We start from the raw sequence: 14,601 nt of genomic DNA on the forward strand, positions 1-14,601 counted from the left end.
TATTTTATATAAATTAAAAAAGATAAATCATATAATAATTGAATTTTATCAAATATATCAACTTTTTAGAAGTGTTATATTAATATTTAGTATTAAAAAATTAACAAAAAGTCAATTATTTTAGGGCCGATCGGAAAAGAAAAAAACTTAAAAAACGAATCGCGCCTTGAAAAAAAACTCGTGTCATAACACGATGAGTCGCACCTTGAAACGTTATTTGGGCGTCACGCTTAATGGACCCGCCTTGAACGTTTTCATAATGGCTAGGTCACGTCACGTGCCATGACACGTCCTGAGGTACACTATGACGTGCTTTTTAGAACCATGAACATACCCGATATTGTTATTGATTATTCCATAGTGGATGTATAAATTTAATATTAATATTTGTAAGGAGATAATTAATATTGATGATGATTACTCACATGTGAATATCTATTCTAATAATTAAATATTTTTTTTTTCCATTTGTCACACTTTCATTTAATTTGTCAAATGTTATTTTGTCGTTATTTTGAATTAATTTTTTTTCTGCATGTCATTTTATAAGTTTTGCTATTTTTTTTTTAAATTTCACATAATATTTTAATATAATAATTACAATAAATGCAATAATAAATAGATATCAATTTCATTAATAAATTTACCTTTTAATTTTAAAATTCTCAAAATTAAAGCTCATTAGTTTTTTGTTTATTTATTTAAATTTAAAAGATAACAAACATTTTCATTATAATAATTCATTATTTTTCTTATTTTTTTTATAAACTCAAAGTTCTTAAATATTTATAGATTTATATAAAAAAAAAAAAAAAATTAACTCATATAATACATAAGTGATTGGTCTCACAACTAATGTATAATATATTGGTCGTTGGATAGTTGAAATATGACATTAACATGACTAGCCGTTATGTGTAATAAGCTAACAACTAGAAAAGATTCTGTAACGATCCAATTTTCACATCTGAAAATTTCGTTTTAAAATATTACTTTAGAAAAACATTAATAAATAAAAACATTGTTTGATCACACCATAACACATCGTAAACCATGTTTTAATAGTCAAACCATACATCCCATCAAAATATCAGAGTACAATCCCAGTGAATCTCGTAAATGCGGAAACCAGTGTGTGTGCATGATGTGCCGCTACCGCGCCGGCTCCTTCCCCTTCGGTGAAGAGGTACCTGAAAACAAAACTGTAAACGTAAGCACAAAGCTTAGTGAGTTCCCCTAACGTACCACATACCATACAAACACATAACATGCGTACTGCCAGGCTATTCTGGGGTGCCTGACTACCCGGTACGACCATTCTGGGGTGCCGTCCTACCCGTGTCAAGCCATTCTGGGGTGCTGACTACCCATGTCAAGCCATTCTGGGGTGCTGACTACCCATCGGTCCTAACAACCGATCCTTGGGGACTGGTCCCCTCCTGCTACCTCTATCGCATAACATAACAGGCCAACATACAAACATATCATCACATACTGTCAGACGTTTCTGGGGTGTCTGACTACCCTGCGGTCCTAACAACCGAACTCTACTACTATCGCATATAACGTATCATGATAGCATATAACATATCAGGTAATAGCAAACCTAGATGATATCACAAAGACAATCATCTATCATACGTCTCCTACTGGTGGGCCGGCATTGTGGCCTTAGACCCACCACTACTAGAAGGTAACTCACCTCAAAGTAGCTGCTGAACTGATCGGGAACTAACTGACTGCTGCTGCTCCGGAAATCCTCCGGCTGCAATTCCCACAACATACTCAATCAAACACTGCTAACTGTCCTTTGGGTAAAATGACCATTTTACCCCTGGTCTAGCTTTAAGTCAAAGTCAGAGTCAACTTTCAGTTGACCCGACTCGCCGAGTTGGCTCTCCAACTCGTCGAGTCCCTATCAGACGATTGTCCTGAGTCCCTGTTTCTACTCGTCGAGTTAGGCTATGACTCGACGAGTTCATCTTCTAAACTGACGTTCAACCTCTTCATCCTACTCGCCGAGTTGTATGAACAACTCGTCGAGTTCATCTTCATCCGAAGAACACTTATGCTAAGACTCGCCGAGTTGTATGAACAACTCGCCGAGTCTGTTCTTGATCTATGAAGATTGCCTTGGACTCGCCGAGTCAGGGCATTGACTCGCCGAGTCCTATCATGGGTGAGTTCAGCTTCCAACTCACCGAGTCACCCCCTGTGACTCACGGCTCAACTCGATACATCATAAAGGGACCAATTCAGTGACTCGCGACCAGACTCGTCGAGTCACATATAGACTCACCGAGTCGCAGCCATGCATCCATCAAATACACCGATTTGCTCGATTCCAGTCCATGCCATTCACAGATCTGGGCTTCTAGGACACAAATCAAACTTTACGTGTAGATATTCACCAATATGGATTTTAAGGCTCAAAGTGCACCAAAAGAGGTAGATCTAGGGCTTTCATGCAATATGACCCCATAAAGGCATTAGATCCAAGCTCCAGGGACTAAATCATGCCTAGATCTAAAGGCTAACAACGTATTACAACCCACAAAGCACAAACAAGCTTGGGGAAGAGCCTAAGAAGGACTTCTATGAAGCTAAAAGAGATTACAAGCTTGAAAACAGAGGGGAAACGAGCTATACCTCAAGGAAAACGTTGAGATAACACACAGATGCCTGGCCTCCTTCTCCTCTTCTTGATCTACTCTTCTTTCTCCTCAAAATCTTCAAGAACACACCAAAACACTTCAATCTCTCAAGGAAATAAGGGTATAAATGATGCTGGGAGTTCTGGGGGTGAATGGGGATGAGTTTGGGGCGGAAAGAGGGTTTAAATAGGGTGCAAACCCTTGAAATTTAGGGTTTCATCCAGCAGCGGTGACTCGCCGAGTCGCCAACTTAAACGTGTCTTGAGTCTCGTCCTTACTCGGCGAGTCGGACCTATGACTCGCCGAGTCCAAGGCTAAAATAGGGAAATACTAAAATAAAATTCACATACCGAAAACCAGGTGCTACAGATTCTCCGGCGTTGTCGGGGTCGAAAGGTATTGTTTTGTAAAGTAAAGTAGCATGTTGAATTGCATTGAGATAATCTAGTAAAGGAAGATAAACAATGTCATCTAATTACATAAGTAAAGAAACCTAAATCATTATGTATTGCAATAGATGAGGAAAATAAAGAAATGATCTAACAAATTGAACTTTATTGCCATGTATGGCAGCGGTCGGAAAACCAATCCGAAAAATATAGACGGTTGGTTTTTGTCCGTTAATGTGACAATGGGTAAACCATATGGACCATTTATGTAATTTTGGCGGCGGTGGTGGTGGTGATGGTAGATGGTGGGTGGGTTTATGGTATTGGGTGAGTATTTTCTAATAAATAAAACATTAATTTAAAATAAAAAAGAGAATGTTAAATATGGTAAACCATAGGGACCAATCGTGTAATTTTATCTAATAATAATAATAATGATGATGACGTACCATTTCTGCCAATAGACTAAATACTAATAATATGTAATAAAAGGCTAGAGTTATGAAAAATTCAAACCAAAGTGAAAAGGTTGTTTGTGAATAAAAGCATAAAGGTGAAGGGTCAATGTTATAACTTGGAGGACCAAAATTGACAAAAAGATGTGCAAAAAGAGAATGTTAAATATGGTAAACCACAGGGACCAATCGTGCAATTTTGTCTAACAATAATAATAATAATGATGAAGGATAATTTTTTGCTAAAAGACTAAATAATAATAATATGTAATAAAAAGCTAGAGTTATGAAAAATTCAAATCAAAGAGTTTTTGTGAACAAAAACATAAAATGAAGGTTCAATATTATACTTGAACCAAAATTGACAAAAAGAGAAGTATTAAAATCTTTCGTAACTTTATTATAGTATATAATAATAGGGTCACTTATAATTGCTCGTTCAAATTCGCATAACCGATATACATAATTTTTAAATCTAGATATTTACATGTTAATGGTTAATATATTAAAAATATTTCTTTTTGCTTGCTTAAGTGTATCCATATTTTGATTATAGAGATGAACTAATTTATGATTATTGTATTTGTAGTAAAAGTTAGTATATCTAACAACAACGTTATTAATAATGAAAATTTGTATTTGGTGACATGGTTGAAGTTCAAAAGAAAATATGGTTAAAGTTACTATCGATAAGTTTATTCAAGAACCAAATTCGAAAAAACAGTATATCACGTTGAAGAAATTTATTATATATTTATAATTTTATAATTATATTATTTTTTCATTATAACGTATTTTAGTTTCAATTTTTGATTTTTTTTGTAAAGTTTAAATATAATAGATTCCATCGGTACTTTTTAAATATTTATTTATGTATTTCATAATCTATAAATATTTTTTATTGTATTTTTATAATTTTTGTGCAAGATACAAACATACAACTAGTTTATCAATAGAGGTTACAACTTTTTATGAATTTATTTATCATGGACAAAACCTTACAAATGGTCTTTAAGTTTTTTGTTTTGTCCATAAAATAGTTATTATAAACTTTTTTTTTTCTATATAGATAGTCCAAGCAAACATTACATACAAATTCTGATAGATGTTTGTTAGATTGATCTAGTAATTTAAAGGAATTTTAGATAAATATTATTTTTATCATTTTATGAACTTCGTCTAAAGATCATTTGTGAAATTTAAAAAGTCTATTAAAACATATATTAATTACCATAAATCAAATAAAAATGTAAAAAACTAAAACGTAAAAAATATAACATTTATGAATTACAAATTTTAATAATCATGCAAATATAGTTTGTTTAATATATAAATAATGTTTGTTTTCCAAACTTTATATAAAACATTCAAATTGCAATACAACATTAAATATTTTCGTTTTTTATTTTTTTTTATCTAAAATCATTTGAAATATAAAAACATTATTTTATTATTTTTTAATTTTACGTGATGTAATTTTCAAGCTTTATCTTTATACTTTTATACAAACATATTTATTTTTATGAAAAAACATGATGTGTTATTATAAAAAGAATATGTTATTATAAAAATATTAGTATCTTGTTATTTTATTCAAAAAATTATAAATATGCAATTTTGTTAACAGTGCAATTTTGTTAACAGCAAAATATGTTTTGGTTTTGAGTTCAAAATATAAATATGATAAATTTATGTTGCTTCGATATAAACTTTTGATATTAAATTAAAAAAATTATTTAGTTTTATAAAATTTTAAATATACTCTTTAATAAATACATAAGCTTTTCAAAGCAAAATTAAAAAGCATATGTTAGCTACTAATTAAGTATACTACACATGCTAAAATAATTAAACATATGAATAATATCATATCAATTCAATTCAACTCATTTATGTAAAAGAAAATAAATATACTTCATATGTTTATAAAAATAAATATATTTTTATATAAGGTATTATTTCTGAAGCATAAACATAAACATTTCAGAAAAAATAACTTATACAAATATATTTATTTTTATAAAAAAAAACATAATACATTTTTATTTTTAAAACACAAACCTTTTAAACATATGTTTTTTAATTTATTCAAAATTTGATAAAACTAAATAATTTTTAAAAATTAAATATCAAAAGTTTATATCAAACCAATTAGTTTACCGTACTTATACTAAGAAACTGAAACCAAAGCTTATTTTTACCTTTAGTTCAAAATCATATACTTGTATTTTAAAATAAAGTAGCATCATGGTATTATTTTTATAATAACACATCATATTTTTCCATAAAAACAAAAACATTTGTATAAAAAAATAAAGATAAATCTTAAAAATTACATCATGTAAAAATTAAAAAGCAATAAAATAATTTTTTAATACTTCAGATTTTTTAGATAAAAAATAGAACGAAAATATTTAATAATGTATTGTAGTTTGAATATTTTATTTAAAGTTTAAGCAACAAAAAATTACTTATATATTAAACAAATATATTTGCATGATCATTAAAATTTGTAAGTTTTAATTTTTATTAATGTAAATATTATATTTTATATGTTTTTTTTTTCGTCCTTTTATTTTATGGTAAGTAATACAAGATTTCGTGGACTTCCTTAAAATTTCACAAACAATGATTATGCAAAATTTCATAATCCTTAAACGAAGTTTCACAAAATCACATAAAATTTTCTTATGCAAAATTTCATGAATGAACCTTAGACATAGTTTCAAAAAATGGCAAAAAAATGTTTTTATTCAAAATTCTTTCAACTTCATGGATTTATCTAACGGACATTCATCAGAATGACCATTTGTGTGCAAGGTTCATTTCATAGAAACCATCCATACGAAAAAGGTTTCATAAAGATTGTTTTAGGGACAAAATGAAAAACTTATGTACCATTTACGAAATTTTGTCTTTATCGTATTATCTTTAAGATTTTATATAATACCAATATATCTGAAAATGAAACGGAGCAAATACTTCGAATAAGTCAAAGATTAATGTTAAATTACTTTACGTGATGATTGTTTCATATTAAACTTGTCTATACTACTTAATAAATAAAAATAATTATGTGTCAAGTGACATCTTTTTAGAGTATTAAATTATCTAATGATACCACGTGACAATGCTAAAGTTTGTCTCCCTTAGATTAAAAAAAAAACAACGCAATCAATAGATATAATTAATATTATTCCTAATTTAACTCTTTTAGTTATAGTTTTTGATTTCCAAATACATTCCCGTCCAATTTGTTTTAAACGAATTTTTTTTCCTAATTTTACTCACTTATCTTTGAGAAGTCAAAGATTTAACATTTTTTTCTTACCCATCGTAGATTAATTAGAATAAATTTGGATTTTAGATAAAAAAAAGTATATTTAACGTACAAAACCTATAAATGGTATTCAATAATAATTTTAAATTGTATAACAAACAGATAAGAAGTCAAATATATTAACAAGATAAGAAGTCAAATATAATAAGAGATGAAGAATCTTAGATGTACCCCCCCCCCCCCCCCCCCCCCCCGAAATGTTATGTATTCATTTTCCATCCACTTTAGATCCATATTAAGCATACATTAAAACCTCTATAAATTAATAATGTTGAGACCGGAATTGTAGCACCTGGTTCCTGGTATGTATTCTTGATTATTAACTCTCCTTATGTATTGCATTTTAATCTTGGACTCGGCAAGTTGAAGGACTAACTCGCCGAGTAGAAGCAGGTCTAGACACGGGATCAGTTCTGTCTACTCGGTGAGTAGGCCCGTGGGACTCGGCGAGTAGACCCTGTCTGGACTAAAACCCTAACCTCGTTGTTTGCACCCTATTTAAACGATCTAACCCAACCTCCATTTCCCCTAGCACTCCCAGAGGTCTGTAGAACGAAACCCTAGCCCTTTGTGTCCTTGTGGGTGATCTGTTTAGCATTGTGAAGGTGGTTTGGAGCTTGGGAGAAGAAGGAGAAGGTTGACGAGTGCAAGAAGAGAAGAAGATCCGGAATCTACTCTGTGAGGGGCTTCTATTCAGGTAGAAAAGTTCCTACCTTGATCTTTAGTTCATTGAACCCCCTTCTTGTCCCTAAAAAGAGGTTTTAAGCCCTAAGAACCTAAATCTCTATGTGTTTATGGTTAATGTTCCGCAAGGACTCCGGATTTGGACCTTTAGGACATCCTAGTAGCATAAAGTCTCTGTGGTTGAAGTGATTGAGGTCCCTATTGAGTGTAGGAACTCTTAAAGAGCTTGGAATTGCATGTTTGAGCTCATTAGGCCGTGCATGCACGTAAAGTTTGCAACTTTACGTGGTAAACATGCCCTAGGACCATAGATTTGTGGTTTTGAAGCATTGCATGTCTCAGATCTGGCCTACTTGGGAAGTAGGTCGAGGAACTCGGCGAGTCCCAAAGTGGAACTCGGCGAGTTCTATGAAGATGGTCTTAGACTCGGCGAGTTGGATGAACAACTCGGCGAGTCCTATGAAGTTTGCCTGGAGCTCGCCGAGTTGTTCTTCAAACTCGGTGAGTCGGTACTCGAGTCGGCCCCATAGTCCCAAGTGGTGAGTCGAGGGTGACTCAGTGAGTGGGGAGAGGGACTTGGTGAGTAGGACCAGATTAGTAAGGGAAGGACTCGGCGAGTTGCTCGCGGACTCGGCGAGTCCAGTCAACTGGAAGTTGACTTTGACTTGGATTTCGACTTGGTTAAGGGTAAAAGGGTCATTTTACCCTAAGTACATCTAGCAATGTTTGACTGATCGTTTTGTGGGAATTATAGCCGGAGGGCATCCGCAGCAGCAGCAGTAGACAGTTAGTTTCCGATCAGATTAGCAGCTACTTTGAGGTGAGTTACCTTCCAGTAGCGGTGGGTCTACGGCCACAATGTCAGCCCACCAGTAGGAGGTGTATGTAGATGATTGTCTCTGTGATATTCATCTAAGGGATTATTACTACCTGTGTTGTATTTATGTGCTAGTAACAATAGGGGGAGATAGTCCCCAAGATATCCGGTCGGTAGGGCCGAAGGGGTAGTCATACCCAGCCATGTTAGATAGATTCTGATATTGTGATACATGTTATGTGGTAATAGTAGAGGGGAGAAATAGTTTCCACAGTGTCCGGTCGAGAGGACCGAAGGGGAGGCCAACACCCAGATATGCTAGGCAGTATCCGGTCGAGAGGATCGAAGGGGAGTCCAGCACCCAGATATGCTAGGCAGTATCCGGTCGAGAGGACCGAAGGGGAGGCCAGCACCCAGATATGCTAGGCAGCATCCGGTCGAGAGGACCGAAGGGGTAGGTCGGGCACCCAGATATGCCTGACAATTTATGTATGTTATGTGATTATATGGTATGTGGTACAGTGGGGGAACTCACTAAGCTTCGTGCTTACAATTTTCAGTTTTGGTTTCAGGTACCTCTTCAACTAAGGGAAAGGAGCCGGCGCGGTAGCAGTATATCACACACACTCTTGTTTCCGCAGTTATGAGTTTATTCTGGGATTGATACTCTGATATTTTGGTTGTTTACATGTTGTGGATTTCAAATTTGGGTTTTCGATGTGAAATGGTTTAATTAAACAATGTTTTAATTATTAGTGTTTTCTAAGTAAAGTTTTAAAAACGAAATTTCTGGACGTGAAAATTGGGTCGTTACAAGTTGGTATTAGAGCCCTGGTTTGAGGGATTCGGACACACCTTCGGGGGTGTTTAACTCAAATTGAGGGATTAAAAGATTTTGGAACGAGAAAATGTTTTCTAAAAGGCTAAGTAAAGGGTTTTACGAAAGAACAAAGTGTGTGATGTGCGCGACCGGCCGAGCTCAAGTAAGTATTCCCCAATGTACCCATACAAGTTTATTTATGTTATCAGTTTCTGTAGAACATCATGCTAGAATAGGACTAAGGATCTAGGAGTGATGCCTTATGTTCCTGCTTTATGTGCTTCAGTATATGAAAGAGTTACATGCCAGAGTTGAGTAGATAGCAGTAGGGTAGCCTGTTTAGGTTATTCCTGATAGTACGAGTTTAGCATTGCATGCTAGTTCAGTTTTCTCTACGAGGATAGAGTTGCTTGAGATTGTTTTCCTTATGTCCAAATGCTGTTTGCTTTGTGCTATGTGGGCTTTGAAGTGATGGGAGTTAACTGTTAGGTGAATACGTTAAAGTCACATGTTATCAGGGTTGAATAATCTCAGAGTGTTGGATTTGACTCTTGTTTGAGTCCTAACCGTTGTAGAGATGAGTCCTTTACTCGAAGGATTATCCGAGCCTCGTCACATGTGATTGTATTCAGGTACTAGCTAATTGGCATCACAAAGAGACCATCAAAAGCTGAGGATTGGGATGGGTGGGTCAGCGGTTTCCTAGGGAAAGCCTAGGATAAGAGTAGCAGTGATCAGCGGTAGTGGAAGGGACCTGGTTGAGTTGAGGCGGTCTTTGGGGAAGGTACGGATAGATGTGGAAGGTAATATGGGCCCGTACTACTGAAAGCAGAGGATCCGTACCCGAACCGAGGAAGGCTAAGATACGACCAGGGAATTTGTAGTGGGCGTGATCCCTCCAGGGGTATCTGTATCACTAACAGTTGTTATTTCTTTGTATTTCAGAATGGTGGTACTACACTCGAGGCCAGTAGTTGGCAGTACAAGAGTGGGATCGGGTTTGGGACCAGGTTCCGAGCCAGTAGATGAGGGACTACGCGAGTTCATCGCGTCATAGATCACCAGAGGCATCCTTGAGTCGACCCCCATTATCTTCAGGTCGATCAAGGAGGGGATATTGGAGATGATGGAGGATCGCCTCCAGACATTCAGGAGTGACATGACATCTGGCCAGTCGGGATCTCGCACACTGTCCTTCAAGGACTTTCGGGGCAGTGGTGCACCGGATTTTCATGGGGCGAAGGACCCCATAACTGCCAGACGATGGATTGCAGACATCGAGTCTGCACAATTGACTAGCTTCTGCCCCGAGGGGTCGTAGGTGAGGTATACGGAAGGGTGTTTACGAGACCGAGCTCGAGACTGGTGGGAGTTAGTGGGTGACTCATTGGGAGCCTCAGCGATCGAGGCTATGACTTGGTCAGATTGTATGACCAGATTCAGGGCAGAGTTTATGCCGGCTGTCGAGCTTCAACAGTTGGCCAGGGATTTTTTGGACATGAGACAGACGATGGAGACTGTGGCGGAGATCACCGCCAAGTTCCAGGAGAGGGCACTGTTGGTGCCCCAATATGCGGGCGATGAGGACATGAGGAGGACCCGCTATCATGATATGCTCCGGGCTGATATCCGGGAGCACGTTAGTTTTTCAGCTTGCCTCACCTTGGACTTTATGATTGCCAGGGAGAGGGAGAGGGAGATAGATTTGGAACACATCCGGAAATGAAAGGCGGAAGAGGGACAATCAGGAGGGGCTTCGGGGAAGAAGCCCAAGGGATCAGATGTGGGGCCGAAAGGCCAACAAGGACGGGGCCGCTGTAGGAAATGCGGCAAGACGCACGAGGGGTCGTGCAGGTCGGGATTATCAGGCTGCTATAAGTGCGGCAAGCCTGGGCACTTTAGCAGAGATTGAACTGCTCCGACAGCAGTTATTTAGACGTCTGAGTTGTTGTGCTTCCACTGCAACCAGAGGGGCCACAAGAAGGCCAATTGCCCCCAGTTGACAGTTCTAGCGCCGGTAAAGGCGCCAACTCTAGCGACCCTACGGATCATGGATGGCCGGCAGGGCAAGGCAGATACTCCAGTGGTGAGGAGCCGGGCATTTCAGCTGACTGCCGAGGAGGCACGCACTGCACCTAATGTGGTGACGGGTATGATTCGTTCCTTCTCATTCATTTTTATGATGTTATGATATTGATATGTGCTCGGTTTATATATATATATATATATATATATATATATATATATATATATATATGTGTGTGTGTGTGTGTGTGTGTGTTAGGATCGTTCCATATGAACGGTATCCCAGTCCAGGTGTTGTTCGACTCGGGTGCTACCCGATCGTTTGTTTCCCTTGCATTTAGCAAGAAGTTCACTGAGTCTTCGGGCATGTTGGATTGCCCTTTAGAGGTAAAGATTACCGATGATTGATCGGTGCGAGCATCAGCAGTGTTCAAGGATTGTGTTTTGAGGTTATTTGAAGAGCGTTATCTGGTGGACTTGGTTCCCATTCCGTTGCGTGGGAACAAGGTGATTATAGGCATGGATTGGTTGAGCCCCAATGGGGCGGTGATAGATTGCGCACAACAGCTAGTGCGGGTCAGGACCCCAAGTGGGGGAGAGTTAGTGATTCATGGTGAGAGGCCACAATGTGGACCCTCAGTCTGTTCAGCAGCGAGGACTAGACGATACCTTCAGCAGGGATGCGCAGGTTATGTCGCGTATGTGATGGATACCCGGGAGGCGGGTAAGGTGACGGTGAGCGAGGTTCCGGTGGTGCGAGATTTCGCAGATGTTTTTCCAGAGGAGCTTCCTGGGATACCTTCGGGGCGACAGGTGGAGTTCAGGATTGACCTCGTTCCTAGTGCGGCTCCAATAGCCAAGGCACCGTATCGGTTGGCTCCTCCTGAGATGCAGGAGTTGTCTACGCAGCTACAGGAGATGTTAGACAAGGGATTCATTCGACTGAGCAGTTCTCCTTGGGGATCCCCGATTCTGTTCGTGAAAAAGAAGGACGGGTCGCATCGGATGTGTATAGATTACCGGGAGCTGAACAAGGTAACGGTGAAGAACCGATACCCACTTCCGAGGATTGATGATCTCTTTGACCAGCTTCAGGGAGCGTCTTGGTTTTCCAAGATCGATTTGCGTTCGGGTTATCATCAGATGAGGGTCAGAGACGAGGATGCGCAGAAGACCGCGTTTCGGACGCGCTATGGCCATTATGAGTTCGTGGTGATGCCGTTTGGGCTCACCAATGCTCCTGCCACGTTCATGGACCTCATGAACCGCGTATGCAGACCGATGTTGGATCGGTCTGTGATAGTTTTCATTGACGACATCTTGGTTTATTCCAAGACACAGGAGGAGCATGAAGAGCATCTGAGAGAGGTTTTGGTGACCCTGAGGAGGGAGAGCTTGTATGCCAAGTTCTCCAAGTGAGAGTTTTGGTTGCGCGAAAAAAGAAGAACAGACAGAGGAAAAAAGAAGAAGAAAAAGATGTTGAAGAAGAAGAAGACGTCGTTGCTGTAGATGGTCGTTACCACGAGAAGACACATAACGAGCAAGGGGGCGGTGTTCTTTGGGTTATAACGGTGTTATTGGCCCTCCACGAATACAATAACGCCGTGGAGGCGACCCATACCTACTGCTCTCGCATAGTATTGATTATTATTTGGCACATTTCACGTAACACTAAATTTCTTATGGGATTATCATATTAGGATTTATGATTGATTCCATACAAATAGTTAAAGATTGATAAAAGAAATTAGTTATGGAATGTGACTGAAAAAGTGTTATAATTTTCACAAAGTCAAACGAAAATTGTTGATTTACTTTAGCCGCTAGGTCCTGATATACTTTGCCTACTTATCTACATTTAGATGGAGAAACGTTTGAACATGGACAAAATTGATTCCGGAAGAAATGATTCATATATAAAATATCCAATTAAAAAAAATAGAAACACAAACGAGATAGATTTAAGTGATAAAAAAAATACTAATGAAGCTAAGGTGATGCTGGAGAAGAAAAACAAAAATTAAGAATCATAGGCGAAGATGGAGGTAGAGAAGCTGTGCTTCTATGACTTCTACTCCGATCAACAGGATATAATGGCAATGATGATTTCTCAGACGACAATGAAGAATTCGAAGACGAAGCCGCGTACCTTCCGTTTCCAGATCGGCTTCTGTGATTCTTGCTAATTTCTCCTTCATTATGCACTTTGTTAGCCTTGATTCCGACTTTAATCGAATTTACGCTCGCCGGAATTATACAGCTGCACAACGAACCTGAATATTTCACCGGAAAAAATAGAGTTCGGAGCATAAACGAAGGATTCACGATTTTAAAACCACCGCTAATGCAAAAAGCATGTGGAATTCGTATTTGATTTCGGTTTTTGTAGAATGTAGATTCCAACGATAGTACGACGTACCTATCTTCGCGAGACGATTAATCCAACTTGGAATCGTGTTTCCGGTGAGTCTAACACATGCATCATTGCAGAAGTGGTTGCAGTTTCTGGCGATGAGATTATATGAATTTCCTTTGTAGTCTTCAGCAAGCTCTTCCATGACTTCTCTAACCTCCATCCACTTCTTCTCTGTAAATCCTATCAGAATTTGCTTTCTAAATCCAAATCCATGGCCCTGCCTCGGTTCTCCCCAGGAGATTCCAGTCGTCGCATGTTCATGAGATCCAAACGCATATTCCACTCCATGAACTAAAATCACAAAATCAAACAACAACAATCAAAAGTACTCTTAACTTGCTAGATTTTCAGTCAATCATGAACGAAGAGTCATTAACTTCATTTAGAGTACATTGATCGGAGAGAAGAGGAAACGTGTATCGATAAAACAAAATCCATACCTTGCACGCCGGAGTGATAGACGCCGAGGCCGAGCCAGTAAGCGTAGCTGTTCATGGAGGTAAGATCGTAGACATTGAGGAACACCGGCACCAATCCTTCTTTTCCAGGCTTCGCCGATCTCCCTCCCCACCGCATTTTCCGTTTCAACAGAAAATCTGAAACTCCTTATATTTATCGTGAATTAATACGTTGTAGAAGCCATAAATATTTCAAAATTTGAAATTATTAAAATAGAATTTGGAGAACTTAAGAGAATAAATTCGCAAGCAAAAGAAAACAAGTGTATAATTGAAGTTAAACTTTCACCCGAAAATATTATTATTGTTATAAATGACTTTTTATATGTAAAACGTAAAAGCTAGCAGTGTGATTCACATTGATTATCATTTAGATTATATATTTTTAATTCAGAATAATTATATATTTTTCGTCTGTTTTTGATATATAAAAAAAACACAACTAATTATATATACAGAAAAACTTTATATTATTTTTATGTTCATAAAAACCTGTATATTAAGACTTACCATTAAAAAAAAAAAAAAAAAGAGAAATTGACA

The 14,601-nt window shown here is 37.4% G+C and overlaps 1 protein-coding gene across 2 annotated transcripts; it reads right to left on the bottom strand.

Annotated features, from left to right (window-relative positions):
• Positions 1-1,036: 1,036 nt before the first annotated feature.
• LOC144997159 (deSI-like protein At4g17486) lies at positions 1,037-14,291 on the bottom strand. 2 transcript variants are annotated; one of them, XM_078956991.1, is made up of 4 exons: positions 14,041-14,291; positions 13,604-13,891; positions 13,334-13,457; positions 1,037-1,190 (listed from the first exon to the last, which is right to left on the bottom strand). In XM_078956991.1, exons 1-4 carry the CDS (start codon positions 14,174-14,176, stop codon positions 1,091-1,093), a joined length of 648 nt encoding a protein of 215 aa, XP_078813117.1. In that variant the 5' UTR covers positions 14,177-14,291; the 3' UTR covers positions 1,037-1,090. The 2 variants fall into 2 exon arrangements, with proteins under 2 accessions (XP_078813117.1, XP_078813116.1); XM_078956990.1 differs by lacking the exon at positions 1,037-1,190 and having other exon boundaries at positions 13,073-13,457; positions 14,041-14,290.
• Positions 14,292-14,601: the final 310 nt, after the last annotated feature.

The sequence above is a fragment of the Lactuca saligna genome, chromosome 5, assembly GCF_052625555.1.
Source record: "Lactuca saligna cultivar CGN05327 chromosome 5, ASM5262555v1, whole genome shotgun sequence".
NCBI classification, from domain to species: Eukaryota; Viridiplantae; Streptophyta; class Magnoliopsida; order Asterales; family Asteraceae; genus Lactuca; species Lactuca saligna.

Excerpts from the sequence above, each read along its gene's own strand:
- LOC144997159 (XM_078956990.1), bottom strand. The coding sequence starts at position 14,176 with ATGCGGTGGGGAGGGAGATCGGCGAAGCCTGGAAAAGAAGGATTGGTG. Across the intron at positions 13,892-14,040 it reads CTATCACTCCGGCGTGCAAG|TTCATGGAGTGGAATATGCG; the intron begins GTATGGATTTTG and ends TTGTGATTTTAG. Across the intron at positions 13,458-13,603 it reads TAATCGTCTCGCGAAGATAG|GTTCGTTGTGCAGCTGTATA; the intron begins GTACGTCGTACT and ends TGAAATATTCAG.